This window comes from Bipolaris victoriae (assembly GCF_000527765.1).
Source record: "Bipolaris victoriae FI3 unplaced genomic scaffold scaffold_25, whole genome shotgun sequence".
Lineage (NCBI taxonomy): Eukaryota > Fungi > Ascomycota > Dothideomycetes > Pleosporales > Pleosporaceae > Bipolaris > Bipolaris victoriae.
In genome coordinates, this window is record NW_014575367.1 from 208,758 (window position 1) to 226,770 (window position 18,013).

Below are 18,013 nucleotides of genomic sequence, written 5' to 3' on the forward strand. Positions count from 1 at the left end.
TGTATGAGTCTTTGGCGTTAGGTCTTTAGCGTGTGCACCCGGCAAGACGAAAGAGGACCCTTGGTTCGCCATGGCGGACAACAAGCGCAACAGCGTTGCGGGCAAGGTTGCGACACCGAACCTCAAGGCTGGCACCACATCCAACAAGGACGTCATTGACGCTGATTCCAATCTGTACAAGGCCGTGGGATCGCGGTAAGCCCAGCTTGCCCCCTATGAGCGTCGGACCAGAGAGATCGCGCTGTTCGGGAGTATGCTGACAAGCAACAGCATCAAGATTACATGCGCTCCCGGCAAGAATGTCCTCGAGGGCACTCTCTTTACGGCCTGCAACATTACCCACGCCATAGCCATCAACACCGCGCCTGCCCCACCGAATCCCTCCGCCTCTGCCCTCAGCCAGCCAGGCGATTACCATATTATCCCTTTCGCACACATTGAATCTTTTGAGATTCTCGGATCAGGCGAGCGGGCGCCTGAGTCTACACCGGGCTTCAACGGAGCACTCCCTAGCATATCCAAGGTTGACCTAGCGGCACTGCAAGCCCGTGAAGATCAGACGATTCGCGAAATGAAGAAGAAGGATGCGCAGAAGGGCAAGGGCGTTAGTGCGGAAGCGCAGGAGCTATTCGATGCCATCTCGAGGACGTGAGTAATATCCGGTGAATACCTATAGGTACAGGGGCTCAGACTGACATGCAAACGAACAGACTACCGACCCGCTGGGCAGACACTCAGATTGTAGTTAGTGACTCAGTTTTGATCCAATCGCCATACACCCTCGACAGCATCCGAGCACCTGCCGACAAGGCGCAGGCTGAGAAGCACGTGCGCAAGATTGTCGAGCACTACTACCAGCGCAAGAAGGGAGCACAAGCAGGAGTAGCACGCGCTCCGGTTGCTGTGCCCAATGCCCCACGAAAGGGTGGTTAGACATACTGTAGCTTGTATAGATTTGGCTTGCTGCACTATTTTGAGGTAGAGATTAGGTCAAAGGATAGGCAGAATCTTTTCGACATGCAAATCACCGCACAGAACGGTTAGCAGCTAGACAGACGTGGCTGAGTTACCAAACCAGCCGCAGAGCCTAAGAGGTCTTACGCAGTAAGGAGAAAGAAAGAAGGGAAGAAATCAGAGAGGGGCGTGGAATGCCGAGAGTATGCCGCATGTGATTGCAATGGAGCCAAGGCTACATTGTTCTCTAATACGTGAAAGTGGGAGTACCCATCTTTTAAATAAACTACAAACAAAATGTTCAAATTTTCGAAACTATTTGTGCTATTGGTAACGTGATACGAGGACAGAGTGCTGAGGACTAGTGCTGTCAGGAGAACAGTACTGGGATGTCTTACTTGTAGGTATAATATGTGACTGCCTGAGTTGAACTTGGGATGCATTACCGTGCTATTGCGCATTCTACTACCGCAGTCTCCCAGACTACCTTCATGTCACCCCCTTTTGCTCATCTACGATTAGTAAACTTACACAAACAGCATAACAGGTTTTATAAAGAGAAAAAACCTCAAGGTACCAGTGGACAAATCATTCATACATCCATCCATAAATCCTTCTTTTCTTACGTAGTACTTGAATCCATTTCCCTACTATCGCACTACCTCAAACACACGCACCCAAACTCCCCCTTTTATTCACTCCCTCATCTCGCTCCAACTCCGGCCCAAGAAAATACGCACTCGTATACTTACCTAATCAACCTAATTCTATTATACACAGCCGAGCTTTTCTCCTCTTCGCATATCTTTCCCTTTCTGCCCCCCCAAAAGCTCTTTTACCTAATTAGTCAGATCGACCCACCTTAACGTACTTTGGTAGTTAAAGTTTAAGATTCGGACTTGGCTCAAGGAAATAGGGTTAGTGCGTAAGTGATACGGGGTAGGGCCGTTTCTTTTTTCTATCTTTCGGAGATTTCTTTTCATGGGTTGAATGTTAGTAATTGGATGGAAAATAGAAGGAAAGGGGGGTTATATAGTTGAGATGGGGTTCGTTTATTCTGCTATTTCGATTTTTGACTTTGTTAGCTAAGTCACTGTCTTCTTTTTTTTTTTGTTTACCAAGAGAAAGTTGATTGTTCGGTTGTTTTTTTGACGAGGCTTTTGGAAAACTGCACACGATGAAGTTCTCGACTATTATTTCGGCATTCTGCCTCACGTCGCTTGCGTCGGCGTGTTCGTATGAGAATTCTTGTCAGAGATTCGGTGCTGTAAGTCCTACCTTTCCTCTCCTTTCCAAACATAAGTCCAGGGCTGACGGAAAGTGACTTAAAGGTTGATGCGAGATCTGCCTGTGTACCAGGCACTGCGGATTCCTGCGCGTGGCTGATTGGGCAGGGATACGGGGATCCTTGTGCGAAGAAGGGGTTGAACTGTAGACGTGGTAACTGCGTAAGTTTATTGACTATCCTTTCTTTGTGTTTGGTGTGAGAGTATATGGCTGACAGGGGTTGTGTTCTTTCTAGACCGATTGCAAGGTTGTTGAAGATGGGACGACGAGGTGCCGTGCGTGTCGAGTGAGATGCTGTTGAGGTGCGAGTTTGTACTAAAGTAAGTGTCGTGTATTGATGGAGTGACGTTTGTGGTAGGTGCTGTTGCCGTAGCTGTGGCGTGCGTACGGCTGCTATCGATCATCATTGTGCGAGTCTGTATAGTTGGAATATACTCGCGGACGATGAAACGGGGATATCTGTTAAACATTTCGGCTCACTTTTATTTTAAAGTATGCTACGACTAGTTCTTGGGTGATGCGGCCTCGAAATTGGTCGTTTAGGATCACCTCATTACTAGATGCGATCGTCCCACTGTGGATATGAGGGGCTTCTGCTTGTCTGGGACTTAGCGTTTGGTTTGCTTGCTCTATCTCACATCCATTGCATGTCTCGCCATCAGCATGATCATTATCGATTAGAATAGGCAGTCATGCTGCTTTCATGGAGACGCAAACGTTTGGCACTTGTTGTTTCCAGATCGTATTGTACCATTGCCGTTAGGAGTCGGCTGTAGCAATAGTACATCCGGAGTTCGCGCCCGTCTATTCCGTCTAAGAGCTCATATTATGATGTCAAATTGACTCAAAAATGCAATCATAGTGCTGATTCTTTGAACCTAAACGTTTCAAATCTTGATGGAAGAACCGGATCTACGGCAACCTATTGCAGTCTGTCATGTCAGAAGAAACAGACAGGGGTGCAACAGAAATCTCAACCTGGTCTGCTAAATGAGCTTTGCAAACATCGGAATAACTCCGCCTAGATCTATAAGCATTTTACAGCTCAGAGTGAAATCTCAAAAGTCCACAGCGACCAAACGGACCCAAATTTGAATTCTAAGAGCTCATAGCAGTGATGCGGACTATAAAAGGAATTCTGAGAGTTCATGACGACGACCCGGACTGAAGTATTGTATTTCCCCAGCTTATCAAGTCTTTTCTGTTCCGTCCCGCTGCTTACTGCGTGATTCAGCCAAAAGTTTGATATATTGGTGTTAAATACCTCCGGAACACCGCAAACAGAGTCAATATTAGGTTAATGAATTTCTAAAAATTAGCTGAGATTGTAGTGAAATCACGGCGGTAGAGGTTGAGAAGAGCTATCAAACAGTGTGATGGTTGATATATGTTGTTAATATAGAAGATACACTAATTCAGCGTTTGTTACTTTGACCGAGCCCCCCTGTATGTTCTTCCCGACATGATATACTCCAACATGTCTCTGGAAATGCCCAGATAAGCGAAAATCTCACGTAAGAATAAGCATATGCAAAGATGTTGAGATTTTTGTAAGCTCAAGGACTACAACAGCATATATAAATTGATGTCCTGCTTTGCGTTGCTTCACAATCAACAAGACTCATCACTTGCGTCCATCTACTACCTCTTCTTGCAAATCGATAAATCAACCGCATCATGAAGTCATCAATCCTTCTCAGTACCTTGGCCTTCAGTGGCTTTACCCTTGTACAGCCCCCCGTCTTTCGTTTCACAGGACTGTATGAAGCTAGGTTTACAATCTACTTTAGGCAGAACGCGTATGTTCCGGCGAAGTTGCAGACCACAATATCCTGACAAGATGCTGCAGTCATTTCGGAGGAATTTGGAAATCCTATGGGTGTCACCTCCAGCGAGACCCTAGCATGGGCCTAATGATAGTTGGGAGACATGCCTTTCAAAAGATAAACATTTTGTTTCCTCTTCGTGTATTCTCATTTGAATAGTTTTGATAAAAAGATCATGAGCTAAAAGGCCAACTTGCAGATTAATTTGTGTGTAATAGAATTGTTACAGCTCTAGCTGCACATTGCAATTAGTCCCCATGGGGGTTTCTTGCACAAAAAGTGCGATCTACTTAGCTCTAAGAATCTCCATATTCGGATAACACATAGTCTCGTGATGAGCAACTGAATCTGCACCAGCCCAACCAGCTAAAAGAAAAATAACCAACCCAACCAACTCAAAAACTGACCCTCCGCAGAAGTTATCAAAGGTATTAGCCCGCATATAAAAGGGTTTCAAAGCAAAAGAAAAAAAGTTCTTGTAAATTGAGCAAGAAAAAAAAGTGCCAAAAACCAGCCAGAAAACGGGCAAAAATATGAGCCAAAAACGAGCCAAGATATCATCTCTCCGCATGATCCGCCGGGGACAAACAGCGCGCGCATAGCTCTGCTTTACATCATACATCAAATAAATAGTCCTATTAGTCCAACTAACAATTATAAAGAGGGGTGCAGCTTAAGGAGCAGAGTGGTACAGAGCACAAGTTACCACCCTTTCAGCGCCGCCAGCTAGACTATTAGAGTTACTGATTTTATATGTGATATTAATGCTAGGAGTCGTCGCTATCGCTGTCATACGACTCTTCGTAAGGAGCATCTGCGTTGAGCAGTATCTCGACTACTTGATCATCGCCTCTTGATAAAGCTAGCTCTAGAGCGTCGCTGTATGATTGACCTAGGTAATCGAAGTAGCTATTGAAGCTGGCGCCCGCGTTGAGAAGCATCTCGACGACCTGTTCGTGGCCTTCCTCTGAAGCTGCATATAGCGCGTTGCCATAGAACCCACCCTGGGCGTTAACGTCAGCGCCCTTGTCGAGCAGCATCTTGACAACTTCATTGTGTCCGAACAACGACACAATAGTTAGATGGGATGCATCCTTGAAGTGTCGGGAAGCATATCGGTGTTGTTGTATTCTAGTCCATTTTAAGAAACACATAGACTTCGGATTCGATACTTTGCATCCAAGTTGCAACAGAGCAGCATCTTTCCCACTGCTTAAGTTGGCTTCCTGGAAATGCATAGTCCAAAACTCACTAGAGTATTCAAAGAAGCTGTGTGCGCTATGATGTTGCCTATTTTGCACTAGAGTATCTCTCTCGGATCTTGTTTGCGAGTCGTAGAAGCCGATGTAATGTAGACACTGTTCCGCGAGAATCTTGTGCGCGTGATGTATTGCAATTGATTGTTCCCATTGTGCGCTTTGAGTCACGCTGGCAGATGGTGACACATCCGCGATGAGAAATTCGCGAGCGGTCTGATGAAGAAAATATACCTTTCCTTGATAGACTGAGACGAACAGCCCACACCAAGATCTCAGACGACATTTGAAATCTTCTTCGCTTTCAAGATCCAGCTCTTGCCATGATTGTGTAGTCCCTTGTATCTCTGTGGCGATATTCAGCTCTAAAACCGTGAATGCTCGCGCTGCGGCCAACAGGGTGGTCAAAACCTTGCGGACTATTGGCTGATCTTTAGACTTGCTCAAAATCTTCTCATACGCCTGGCTGACAGTTCTTGGTAGCGATTTGATAGCTGAGCAAACTCCCTTCTTAGTCTTCTTAAATCCTTCAGACTTCAAATAGTTAAATACTAGATACACCCAAAGGTAGGTGCGGTGTTCGATCTCAAGCAATGAATCTCGTAGAGCAGTTTCGATTTCCTTTGAAAGTAGTTCGTCCTTTGCTAACTGTCTGACCCGGTGGTCGATAACAAGGTTGACTTCATGACTGATGGTTTCCGATTCCTCTTCCCCAGGTATATGAATATGTGGGAATAACTCCATCAAGCCTTGAAATTTCCCTACAATCTGTTGGTATGGCCGGCTCGTCATGAGATATCTTAGTGTTCCATTACTGTTGCGAGACCGGTTCTCGATGTTGCGCATCAGATCCTCGAATTCTGGCTCGGCACACTCATCCAAGGCATCTAGAACTATGATGATGGGTCCTGTTTCACTATCTTGCACTGCGTTTTCCAAGATTGACCAGAGCGACTTTGATGAGTCAACTAGCCCCTTACCATCCTGTTCGTAGTGTTTCATAGCGTGTCGAAGTAAACTTGGTTTCTGGCAGAAGAGTTGGTGTAGCAGAGCGCAGAGCGCTTGGCGGGCAGTATTCTGGTCCCGATCTTTGAAGAAGAAGTAGCAGACAGTCGCCGAATCTCGTAAGACATAGTCTACTAGATACTTGGCTAAGACTGACTTACCACACCCAGGGTCTGCGGAGACTAACAGCGGCCCCGAGACTTGTTTGAGCCATTCCCGGAAGTGGATGTGTTCAAGAAACCAATTGCATGTGCCTTCTACCCGGTCTTCTATGCGATCCTTATACCACTCGTAGGTGGCATCCTGAGTGCTCTTGGTAAGACGAAATAACTGGAGGCACTCTTTCTCGCGTACTGTGTGTTGCATCTCTAAATGCTCCCGCGCAATGTCTAAATGCTCTTCTGCAATAACCTGGTGCTTTGCTGCAGTGTCTTGGAGGTCTAACATGTTTGTAAGTATTGGTATTGCTTTGCACGACAACTACGAAAACCCGTTAGACTGACTAGAGAGAACGTCGACAATCTTCCTTTGTGCCTGCACCTGGTCTGACGGAATCATTGATAGCACTTCCTTTGCGTAAGCTGCTGCCGTCCCTGCTGCATACATCTGCCATTGCTTATTCTTGTGTGAGTCAGCGTAATCGCAGATACCCCGAATCACTAGACAAGGGAAGCTGTTCATGAGGCCTGCAGCCTCCATCTCGAAACAAAGCACCCCACCAAGCTCTGCGCTAAGTCTGTCTCTCTCGACAGCCGTCTTTATAACCTGGTTACCAGATGCGATTGTTCCATAATGTACTACCACTTCCCGCCGGCTTGGTTCTCGAGCTAACAAACGATCTTGGTTACATTCTCTACATGTAGCCCCTCCCTCGTGGTTGTACTCCGCTTCGAAAAGAACGTCTACACCAGCAGCTTCGCGCCCAAATGCAGGCAGGGTGACAAGTTTAGAATGGTATTCCAGCCACTTGCCTCTTCCCCTCATGTGCTTCGCCCTCACTTTCGCAACAGCGTTCAGGAGTATCGTAGGCGGCGAGTTGAGCGAGCCTACTCGCTCAAACCCAGTCTGGGTAGCTTTCCCAGAGTCATACTGGACAACTCCACCATGTGTCTTATGTGGCTTGCTGACCACGACATCACCAAGTCTCACATCAGTATCCTCGGTGGGAACGCCGCCTCCTACGCCGACCATTAGACCAAAGCGGGTTGAGGTGAAAGTCGACTTCATCTGCACGGCGACTGCTGCAGCTGAGTTGGTGCCTATCTGGCCTTCGGGCAGGCAAGCGATCACGACCTTGTGGTTGCCAATTCTTCCACAGGTGTAAATATTTGTATCGCGGGCATCGTATTGAGGGGTCTCGTGCTCCTCATCGAGCAATTCTTCCGCGGCTGCCAGCTCGACTGGGAGGGCGCAGATCCACCCTACGGTGTAGTCCTCTAGACATAGCTGAGATGCCATTTCCAGGCGTTTTTTGGAAGGAAAGAGAGGTCTCAAACGCGTGCTAGCTCACGTTGACACCGTGTTTTCAGGATCGAACAAAGTGAGGGTTGCAGAAGGGGATGCGGACATGGTGAAGCAGGCTGAGCAAAGGCACTCCCCACTTTTTGAAGTACGAACCTGCTCTCAACGAGGCTGAAAATCAGCCTCTATTATTGGCCGAGCTTCAAGGAAGCGGCGGATAAAGTTGGGGGCGAGAATGGAAGGAAGAATAGCTAGTTAGCTGGTAAGTTAATCTTTCCCAGTTCGAGGCGCTTCTATGCGCACGGTTGTAAATGCTCCTGGAGCACTGCTAGCAAACCTGTAAACTCGCTGATGTAGACTAATGCAAGCCAAGCTTTGCTGTCGTGTCTCGCTGGCTTGGGTCTCGCTTCGGAGTTGTCCTCACAATAGTTATATAGGCAAGCCACAACCAGGGTAGTTCTGTACGAAAATTTAACTAAGATCCAAACTTGAGAACTATTAGGTACCAGGTTGTAATGTTTTTGAGAGCACTACTCACTATGTGGAGATATCTCCCCAAGGCCTCTCCAACATGCATTTAAGAAACTAGTAACGAACTCCAACCGCAATTTTGTAACATAGCTGGAATACCGTTAGTTCAAAAGAAACATGGAATACTCGTTTCCAGATTCTTCCAACCTATCAGCACTGCTTACCGAGATTCAAGAAATGAAAGTTTTCGACAGACATGCAAGCAAAGTGCGGTCTCTATTCTAAGCAAAAAAGATACCTTCTCTAAAGTAGATTAAGATGGTGCTTCAGGATAGCCCGAATTCCACTGGAGTCAGTGTCGACCAGCAAACGCCTTTGGTTACACTAGCGCGGTATGGCCATCTAGACGTTGTCGAGATACTTCTTAATGAACCTTGCATCGACATTACTTTTGGAGACAAACTTAGCAGGTGCGCACTGTCTTTTGCCACAGGAAAAAGATACATGGAGATTGTTGATACACAGCTGGATGATAGAGTGTCCGGGCCATACAACCAGGACATCGACAAAACTACCTTTTTTGTCGCTTGTCAGCACTGTTCACTAAATAAAATATCACCCCCGAACACTCCAGTCACCTACATCACCGCAATACAGTCACATCTCGACCCGCATTCACACTCGCCGTCTCCCAATCTCCACACTACCTACTATCAAACTTCCCAGCCGTACCAGATAAACCCCTACAACCAAGTTCACCCACCCTCCCTTCCAAATCCTTATACCTCAAACCACCCAAATACTCGTCATCACCATCCCTCAAAACAACAACATCACAGCACCCCATCCTACAAAGCTATCGCGTCCCAGATCGCAAACACAAGCAGCCGAATACCCCCCCAACGTGCGTGTTCTCACACCTACGACGCTCGAGGAAACACAAGGACATTGCGCAAGAACTACTTACTCCAAAACAACAACCCAGACTCTCCCAAACAAGTTTACGCTGCCACAGCCTACACCCGTGAGTTGACGAAGCAGACGAGATCGAATAGTCTTGTTAAATAATACGAGGGTTCTCTTCTACAGAACTGGACACAGACTCTCGTTAGTACTAACCACACTTTGAACATCTGGATACTTACCTACTGCGTTCGTTCCGATAACACTACTTCTACATCCACTCGCCAATAATGCCAGACTCACACGACTCCAGTACGTCGTCCCAGTTGCACATCAGCCAGCCCGCAAAGCGATCAGCACCTTAATGTATGATACATAAGTCAAGATAGAAAAGCCAAGCTCTAGGAAGACGAAAAAGAAAAACGGTTGCATGCCACTGGGACACCTTGATAACATCCACATTCATGATATAAACTGTACGTAGAAAACGGTCTTCACACTCTCAACTCTTTTGAAACTCATCCTAACACAGTGAAAAACGTCTCATATCCGCTATATCCACGTATTCTATACACACACACACACACACACACACACACACACATATCCAGCCTACAACTCACTATGTTCAATAACCCTCTCAGCATCCTTCTCCTTCTTCTCTCTCAGCTGCTCCTGCTCTTGCACATCCACCAAGCCCTTGAGTTCCTGCTCGCCCTTCACCCTCTTCGCCAGCGCCGCAATCTCCTCATCATAGACATTCCACTCTGGAATCTGTCTTCTTGCACGGTCAAGCTTCGGTTCTTTAGTTTGAGGATTATTACATAGATCAATTGTTTTTGCTTTGTCGAGGTCCTCGTCGCTGCACCAAGTTTCACACCAGAGCCATTCTTGAGGGAGGCTGTGGATGGGGAGGTTGAATTGCATGTTGTTGGGCAGATCCTGGTCGAGGTTCGAGAGCGAGTTGGGGTCTGCGGATAGGGCGTGGTATTGTTGGCGGAGGCGGTCGCCTGCGGCGAGTTGGCGGAAGCGAACGAGGTCGACGACGTAGAGGGCAGAGATGTGGTAGGGACGGCCGCGGAGGAAGTTAGCCCAGTAGCCGGTCTTCCAGAAACGAAAGCCTTCCATTTCGGTGCGAGAGTCGCCCATGGGGGTAAAGCCGTAGGGTGCACCCTCAAGGTCATGCTGCACAAGCTCGTACATGTCTGTCCTGACGATTTGATCCGCATCCACAAAGATGACCTTTTCGAGGTCGAGAGGGAACAGGACATCGAGGAAGAGAATCTTGTAGCCCCAAATCTCGCGTTGCTTCTCCGACTGTTGGCGGAGCCAATGTGGCCATTTGTACGTGACCATCTCGTATTCAAAGCCGTACTCGGCGGCCATATGCGGCAGGAACGACTTGAAGCTTGGCGAAAGGAACTGCTCAATGAACCAGAACTTGACTGTATGCTTTGTGTGCTTCATGACGGACAGCATCATGATGTTCAGCATACGCTCATACAAGTGGCCCGAGGCGACCGAGAAGATGTTGATATCCGCTTGCGTGCCCTTCTTCACTGCCTTTCCTGACAGCAGATCGGCGCCCTTTTGTAAGACCTTCTCAGAGTCAAATTTGAGACCGATCTTACCAAGGAATTGGTTGACTTTCTGTGCGCCTTTACCAACCAGTTCGGAAGCAAGAGACTCCTCTGGAGCAAGCACGTCAGCAGTTTCCTGACCAGGCTTGCGAGACAGTCGCGGGAAGATGGTAGCTCCTTGGAAGCTCATGAGGGCAATCTCGGTAGTCTCGTCACCAGGCTGAGGGGCCCAGCTGATTGGACCAGCGCTATCGAGATTGAAGACTTGCTGGGACCGACCGTTCTTCAGCTGAATATTGTAGAATCCAGGGTTGGCTTTGAATTGGAGGTAGCCAAGGTTAGCCATGATGATGGTATCGGCAAAGTGCGGGTCTTTCTCGGTGGCTAGGACAACCTCAGCCCCGCGTGGTGGCTGTCCACCGTTGGTGGTGTCGCGAGAGTGACCTTCGATCAGAATACTTTCCAGTCCATAGACAGCGTCGACGTTAGAACCAACTGGGATAGTACTGAGCTTGATGTTGTCAAGATCATACATGGATTCTTCTGGAGCGACTAGCCATGAAGGAGGCACATCCATACCAAGATTCAGTAGTGCCTCCTTGGGAATACCGGAGAAGCGTGCGCTCAAATTACCAACAGATCCGTCCGGATTAAAATGAGGTCGGGCTTCTAGAACATATCTGTAGAAGCGCTTGATAGGAAGCTCTTGAAGGTTGCTCTTGGGATTCAAATACAATGTCAGATGAACACCCTCCATGTCGCCTAAGGTTTTCAAAATGGGAACCCATTTCTGGGCGACCTCAGTAGCCGGATCGATCGATGCCACAATATGGAACACGGCCTTGTCTTTGTCGCCTTTGACAATGGCGGTGTGTTCAGTATTCCACTTTTCGTTGTCATTTCTCCTGACTGTCGAAATCTGTTCAAAGATACCTTCCGGCACATCCGATATAGTTGACAAAGCAACCAATGATTGTATCTTGGCGATACTGAAAGGCGACTCGATTTTATTCAAAAGACCAAGATCGTCCAATGCTTTGCTCAAGGGCTCAGCGCGTTTGCTCATCTCGTAGGACACCAGTCCTTCCAGATCATCTTTGGTGAACTTGATATCTTCTGGAATAGGGCCTAGATGACGTCCATTGACAATAATGCTATTTTGGCCTGGCTTTATACCAAGAGCTTCGTATATTGGCTCAGCCGCCTTCCAGAATAGTCGTGACTCTTCTGGGAAAGAGACGGAGCTGGGCTCGCGAGCCAGCAGCTCCAGCAAGGTGTCTACTGTGAATTTGTCACCCGTTTTGGAAGAAGACTCAAGGATATCTTGTGACAAGCCCGACTTTTCGGCGTCAGCGGCAGGATTGTGTATCAAGACAATCTCAGCGTTCGGGTTGGCCTCGCGGAAAACTGCCAGGGACTGGAGAAGGCCCGAGCCATACTCAGAGTCAAAATCAGCAGTGAGGGTGATATGTACCCAGTCGCTTTTGCTCGAAGACTCAGAGGCATGAACTCGTGGCATTTTGCTGTATACATGGCTGTGAGTGTTTTCAAACTCAGCCATGTTGATGAGCGTAACGTTCTTCTCATCCTCTGGAATAATATAGGGATTGCGCCTACTAGCAGCCTGGGCAAGGAAATGCTGTGGAACCCAGCTATCTTCATTGAAGTTGCCTTCAAATATTGCCTTTTGAATTTCCCGAAGATCGAAGGTGATTCGTTTGCTGAGACTAGAGAGCCACTCCTCATTCCCAGGAATAGCAACACCGTTTATCAGAATTGGTGGTTGCGGGCCTTCCCCAGCCAAGCGACTCACGTACTGCTTGGAGTCTGCAATGCGTTGGTCCAAATCCTCTGAAGTGAGGACATCTTGAAATGAAAGGGCTGTACGCTCATCGAGCAAGGTTGAGGTTTTAACCGTCGCATCAAATATGGCCTGATCAGGCTGTGCAAGCTTCTTGCCGTCCATGGACTGCGTCGTATGTTAGTGTTAGGCATTTATGGAAGGGAGGTGACCCATACTGCTTGCAGATATACTTCCACCGCGGAGACTCCATAAGCATCCAGCAGATGATAGACTATCTTGGCCTGCTCGATAGCTTCAGAAGAGCCAGACTGAGGGACGATACCCCAACGCAACGGAATGCCACGTCTGATCAGATTGAAGATGGTGTCAAGGAGAGTCGTCACGTCCTGGATGGATGTTAAGTCAACGAACACAATGGCATTATGAATGTCTCTGCGGCAGGATGGAAGCTGCCCAGGGAATGTCCTTTGCAGTAGCTAAAAGAATTGGTCAATTCAAGAGCATAGACAACATCAGGTGGCACTTACAGCTTGGAGGCTGCTGGGCCAGTCCTCATACGCCGGGTCCTTCTCAATGTCATTGAGCCAAATGATGACGTTGCCACCTTCGGCCGTATCCCTAAAGTCATAGCGCTGTGGGGAGTCACCCGCGTTGGTTTGTGCGATGGCTGCATGCGACAAGAGGGATACGACTTCAGAAACCGAGAGACCCTGGCTGCGAAAACCGTTGATGAGTTTCCGCTCGCGGCGCAGGTGCGCCAACAACGAATATGGGTTGACGTCACGAGTGGGAATGGTTAGGCCGTTGACTACGATGAGATTGATGCCGCCCATCAACCATTGATCGTGATTCTTTTCAAGGCCTTGAAGAAATTCATCAGAAGCGTTGTGGGCAGCGATAATGGACGAGTATTTGGGAAAGTCCTGAACGAGCTTCAGAAGGGTATTCATGGAATCCTCGCTCTGGAGCACAAAGCTAGCAGCCTTGAGTCCGAGATCGGATACTTCGTCTTTGGAAAGAGGCTTAAGATCGGCAACATCTTCTTCGTCGTTCAAACCTGTGTCCATTGTTTTCTGTGCAGCGTTCTTGTCGCTCTCGGCCGCCTGCCTGTCGTCAATGACAATGTAGTCAGTCCGCTTCAACTGAAGGGCAACACCATATCCATTGACTACTAGTGGTGATGTGGGCGCCTTGGGGGATGGCTTGTGCCTGATACGGTATGATGTCTTTCCTTGCTTGGCGGTGGTGCTCAGTGTCTTGTGCCATTTTTTGAATCTTGGAGCAGTGATGTCGGCATAGAGAATGGCGGGTAAAGCTGAGCTGTTGCCAAGTATGCGGTCAAAGGGTAGTTGGTATGTACTGTCCATCCGTCAGCGCCTCGTCTTCCCAAGAACAACGTGGTACGGACCGTTCAGTTGCAATGTCCCCAAAGGGCTCATCCAGATGTACCGAGCAATATTGTTTTCCATGAAATGAGACCCATAGATCACATGCTTCTGTTTGCTTTGCCGACAAGGAAGGCTCTACTGAAGTATTGTAGAACTGGTAGTGTGCCTCGATGCGTGGCGCGGCCGACCGAACTGAAAGTGCAAACTCGAAGGAGGCAAGGGCTTCTGGCTGAGTAATGTGGCCATCGGCATACAGAAGGTCGACAAAGGCTGTATATAGCTCCTGGTCGGTGGTCTTGTCGTCGAAGTAGCCCTCAGCAACTCGGTCAAGAATGGGGTAGTATGCGGTCGCGTTCTCCTCAGCTGCAGTTTCTCTGTAGGTAGTTAGGTTGTGTATGCAATATCACTTTGGGAGCTACTTACAGTAGCTCAACCAGATATGGTGCAGGATTGAAGGCAGCCCGCAAGGCGACGTTGATACTGGGACTGGCCAATGTGCCCATGTGCCGGAATGCAGTCAGCACAAATAGTGCTTTTGCACCCAGGACAGAGGCCGAAGCTCTCATACTGCCGGGCTTTATCCAATCGCTATAGCAATTTGTAGTAGTGTGTGATGTAACCAGGCTGGGTTTGGTGTTTGTGTCGAAAGGTCAACTCTCGATGTTAAGAAGATGCAACGTGTAGCATAACTTGGCTGACGAAACGCGCACGCAAAAACAGAGTGTGGTGTGATGCACAGTGCTGGGTGTGGTTTGGTAAGTCCAGCGTACCTTTTGTCTTCAGAAAGAGACAGCGGCTCTCCTTGAGCAGGGACTTGACAGCTCAATGTCTTGACGACGTATCTTGGATTGACGGGCGCGACAGCATTTGGTACGGCGGGCGGTTGTTACCCAAAGCGATGCGGCTGCCTTATCTTATCGGGCCCTGCCTCGGAATGGTTCCGACGGAAGGCTACGCGCTCAGTCACGTGACACACTACACTGCCACCGCTTCAGCTGGTACGCCATATGCTCCAAGCTTTGGCAGCGCAACAATGCAATACAACTCTCTTCGGGGGCGGCGATAATTCATAAGCCGCTGAAGGGTAACCAGTACAACGGCTATAGAGAGGCTAATTATAGAAGTTTTTTCTCGTCTACGTCGAGAGTCATGGAAAGTCGTTGAGTTGTTTGGTACTCTCCAAATCTTAGGTCAGCCTGGTAGAGATTCCAGAAGGCTATTTGTCGGTCCTTTTCTTGCCTTGTGCACGATGACATTGAACGAAAGGTTTATGGCGTGAAGGGTACAAAAATAGTTGTGAGTAAGCATCCGTGCCACAGACTATCTTTTGGAAGAACGCATTCCGGCAGGCAAATGATTGGTGTGCAGCTGTGTCATTTGTACCAATTCCATGTGTTTCTCAACGAACTACTTTTGATGGACTTTTAGATGGTAGTACCGAGTCTTGCTATGTGTATGTCAACCAAACAGGCTAGGGGCATGCTTACTTTATCCACTTACATCCATCCCAGCATAGTATAGCAGTGGAAAAGCAGCAACATCCACAGATGACGACTCGCCAACGGTATGCTTACGTATCCACACACACATAAGACCGAGCTGAAAACATGACATGCATGGTGGCCCTGCCAAGATGTTGCGCCAGGCCGGATGCTAAGGGCATAGTGGGGGATAAGCGTGCGCGTCTGGCTGGGCCCTAACGGTGGACAGACAGGGCGGGCGTGCGGGTGGGCCAGTGACGACGCCAAACACGATACGTATACGACGGCCTGCTCCACCACCACCCACCCCGGCCACGCTGACGACGGCGTCTGTCTCCGCCCGTGTTTTGCATGCTTCATCTGTCTGCCCACGCCCATCCACTCTCCAATGCCGTGAATCCACCTGCCCCATCCCTCTCCGCCAACTCCGCCATCTCCGCCATCATGCTCAGCGGCCCGCCTAGGATCATTCCCTTTGTCTTTGTCTTTCTCGCCCTCACCTTGGTGTGGTGGTACCTGCATGCTGTCCCTGGTGCAGGCCCGTCATTGGCAACATGGAAGCCCCAGACCTCACCATCGGGCAACCGTCCCTCGCTGCGCGGCGACCCTCTCGACTTTGGCCTGCCCCTGCGCTTCTCCGACCCTGTGCGCAAGCCCCCGGGAAGCAACTACACGTACAAGATTGTCGTCCCCAAGACCCAGAAGGAGGACATTAGCTGGATGGAAACCGAGATTCCCGATGCGCCTCTCGTAGTCTACGAAGTCGACAATCCAGATGCCGAGCACAAGATCCCCAAGAACAAGGGCCGCGAGGCCATGGTATGATCCCTTTTTTTTTACACGTGTGTTCCTATTGCGCGTACATGCAGGCTGACACGCGCGCTCCAGGTGTACCTCTCCTACATCATCGACCATTACAATGACCTTCCCGACACCGTCATCTTCATGCACGCCCATCGCCACGCATGGCACAACAACATGCTCCTCGGTCTCGACTCCGCCCAAATGATCAAGCGCCTCAACCATGACCGCGTCGCCCGCATGGGCTACATGAACGTTCGCTGCCACCACGAACCCGGCTGTCCCGACTGGATACACATGGACCGTCCCGGCGGCGACTTTGACTTCTTCCACAAACCCGAGGAAATCTATTGGCGAAAGGAGGTTTGGGAGGAGATCCACCCCGGCGCGCCCATCCCCCCCTCCATCTCGGGAATCTGCTGCGCCCAATTCGCCGTTTCGCGCCAGCGCATCCAAGAAGTGCCCATTGAGCGCTTCATTCACTACCGTAAATGGCTCCTAACTACAGGCATGGACGATCAGTTTTCCGGCCGCATCTTCGAATACATCTGGCACTACATCTTCACCGGCCACGAAGTACATTGTCCAGCCATGAACACATGCTACTGCGACGGCTACGGCTACTGCTTTGGTGGCCTGGCTAAATTCAACGAATACTTCAAGAAACAAGATGCGCGCAACGAAAAGTTCACCGAATACGACGGCTACCAGAAGAAGGAAAAGGAGGCAGAGAAGGATGGCAAAGATTCTCCCCTCACTGAAGACGAGAAGAAGAGGTTTGGCGAGCTCAGAGCCCAGCTTTTGGTTATGGACCGCGAACTCGACGAGCTGAGAGATGCGGCGAAGAAGAGGGGCGACGACCCTAAAGCTAGAAAGGAAGAGACTGAGTCGTACGATTCGAGCCACATTTGGGACTATGCCCCGCATGACAACTGAATGAGCATTTGATGATTATGCGTGCTTGCGGCATGCAGGGCGAACCAAAAATAATAGGCGTTTCGATGGCGTTTTCTTGCGAGATTAATGGCACCACATACGGGTTTTTTTGCTACCCTGAACCGGACATGGATTGAGCATGGGGCATACATGACGTTACCTAGATACCTCACATACATATACATATTTGTTTCCTTGTATGACAGATCTCAAATCTGTACATCTTTCTCTCACTTCTTCTCGTCCTGTGCACGTGCTTGTCAGTTTCCTTGTGGTGAAGGTACGCTAATCCTGCCTACGGCTTTATGATTGGTATCACACACGCTCATCACATGCTTGTCCTGGCAAATACTAATCTTCCTGCTCCATCACTACGCGCAAATATTACACTCTCGCTGGTAAAGTACAAAGAAGATACTGCAAGACACAGTCATGGTTCCTTCACTTCCACCTTCCGGACTGAGTGGCCAATGCACCTCCCACTTTCTACCAATTACTTCCAAGCAAACACTTCCTTTCTTCCACAACTTCTTGCTACCCGAACCGTTTCACAACCAGTTGTGTAGTTGCACTCAGTCCTAGGACAAGCTGTTTACCAACCTGTTTGTTCGTTGGTATTTGACCCGGTTGGCGCACTGCTTGCTGTTTGTTTACTATTGGCGTCGCTTGCTCTATCCATTTCACTCTCACCTTTGCTTTCGTTTCCGTCCCCGGCCTTACTTCCACTTTCACTTTTGCCTTCTCCGTCTCTCCCACCTTCTACCCCGTTCAGGGAGATGCTACCTTGCTTATCACCTTCGTTTCCAGATACTTTAGAGCGGTCGTCACAGAATCTTTCTTACGCTCTACTGTACAACACA

The 18,013-nt window shown here is 48.8% G+C and overlaps 4 protein-coding genes across 4 annotated transcripts; 2 read left to right on the forward strand and 2 right to left on the reverse strand.

Moving 5' to 3' along the window:
• Positions 1-70: 70 nt before the first annotated feature.
• Positions 71-933, forward strand: COCVIDRAFT_25001 (hypothetical protein; the record flags this gene model as incomplete). Its single annotated transcript, XM_014703037.1, has 3 exons — positions 71-195; positions 271-648; positions 711-933. 3 exons carry the CDS (start codon positions 71-73, stop codon positions 931-933), a joined length of 726 nt encoding a protein of 241 aa, XP_014558523.1.
• Positions 934-4,834: 3,901 nt separating this feature from the next.
• Positions 4,835-7,786, reverse strand: COCVIDRAFT_25002 (hypothetical protein; the record flags this gene model as incomplete). Its single annotated transcript, XM_014703038.1, has 2 exons — positions 4,835-6,768; positions 6,832-7,786. The coding sequence occupies 2 exons, from the start codon at positions 7,784-7,786 to the stop codon at positions 4,835-4,837; spliced, it is 2,889 nt and encodes a 962-aa protein (XP_014558524.1).
• Positions 7,787-9,775: 1,989 nt separating this feature from the next.
• COCVIDRAFT_25003 (glycosyltransferase family 24 protein) lies at positions 9,776-14,501 on the reverse strand (the record flags this gene model as incomplete). Its single annotated transcript, XM_014703039.1, has 5 exons — positions 9,776-12,712; positions 12,763-13,023; positions 13,075-13,906; positions 13,956-14,309; positions 14,359-14,501. 5 exons carry the CDS (start codon positions 14,499-14,501, stop codon positions 9,776-9,778), a joined length of 4,527 nt encoding a protein of 1,508 aa, XP_014558525.1.
• A 1,359-nt stretch (positions 14,502-15,860) lies between these two features.
• COCVIDRAFT_94308 (hypothetical protein) lies at positions 15,861-17,153 on the forward strand (the record flags this gene model as incomplete). The annotated part of the gene is made up of 2 exons (XM_014703101.1): positions 15,861-16,235; positions 16,305-17,153. 2 exons carry the CDS (start codon positions 15,861-15,863, stop codon positions 17,151-17,153), a joined length of 1,224 nt encoding a protein of 407 aa, XP_014558587.1.
• Between the last annotated feature and the right edge of the window lie 860 nt (positions 17,154-18,013).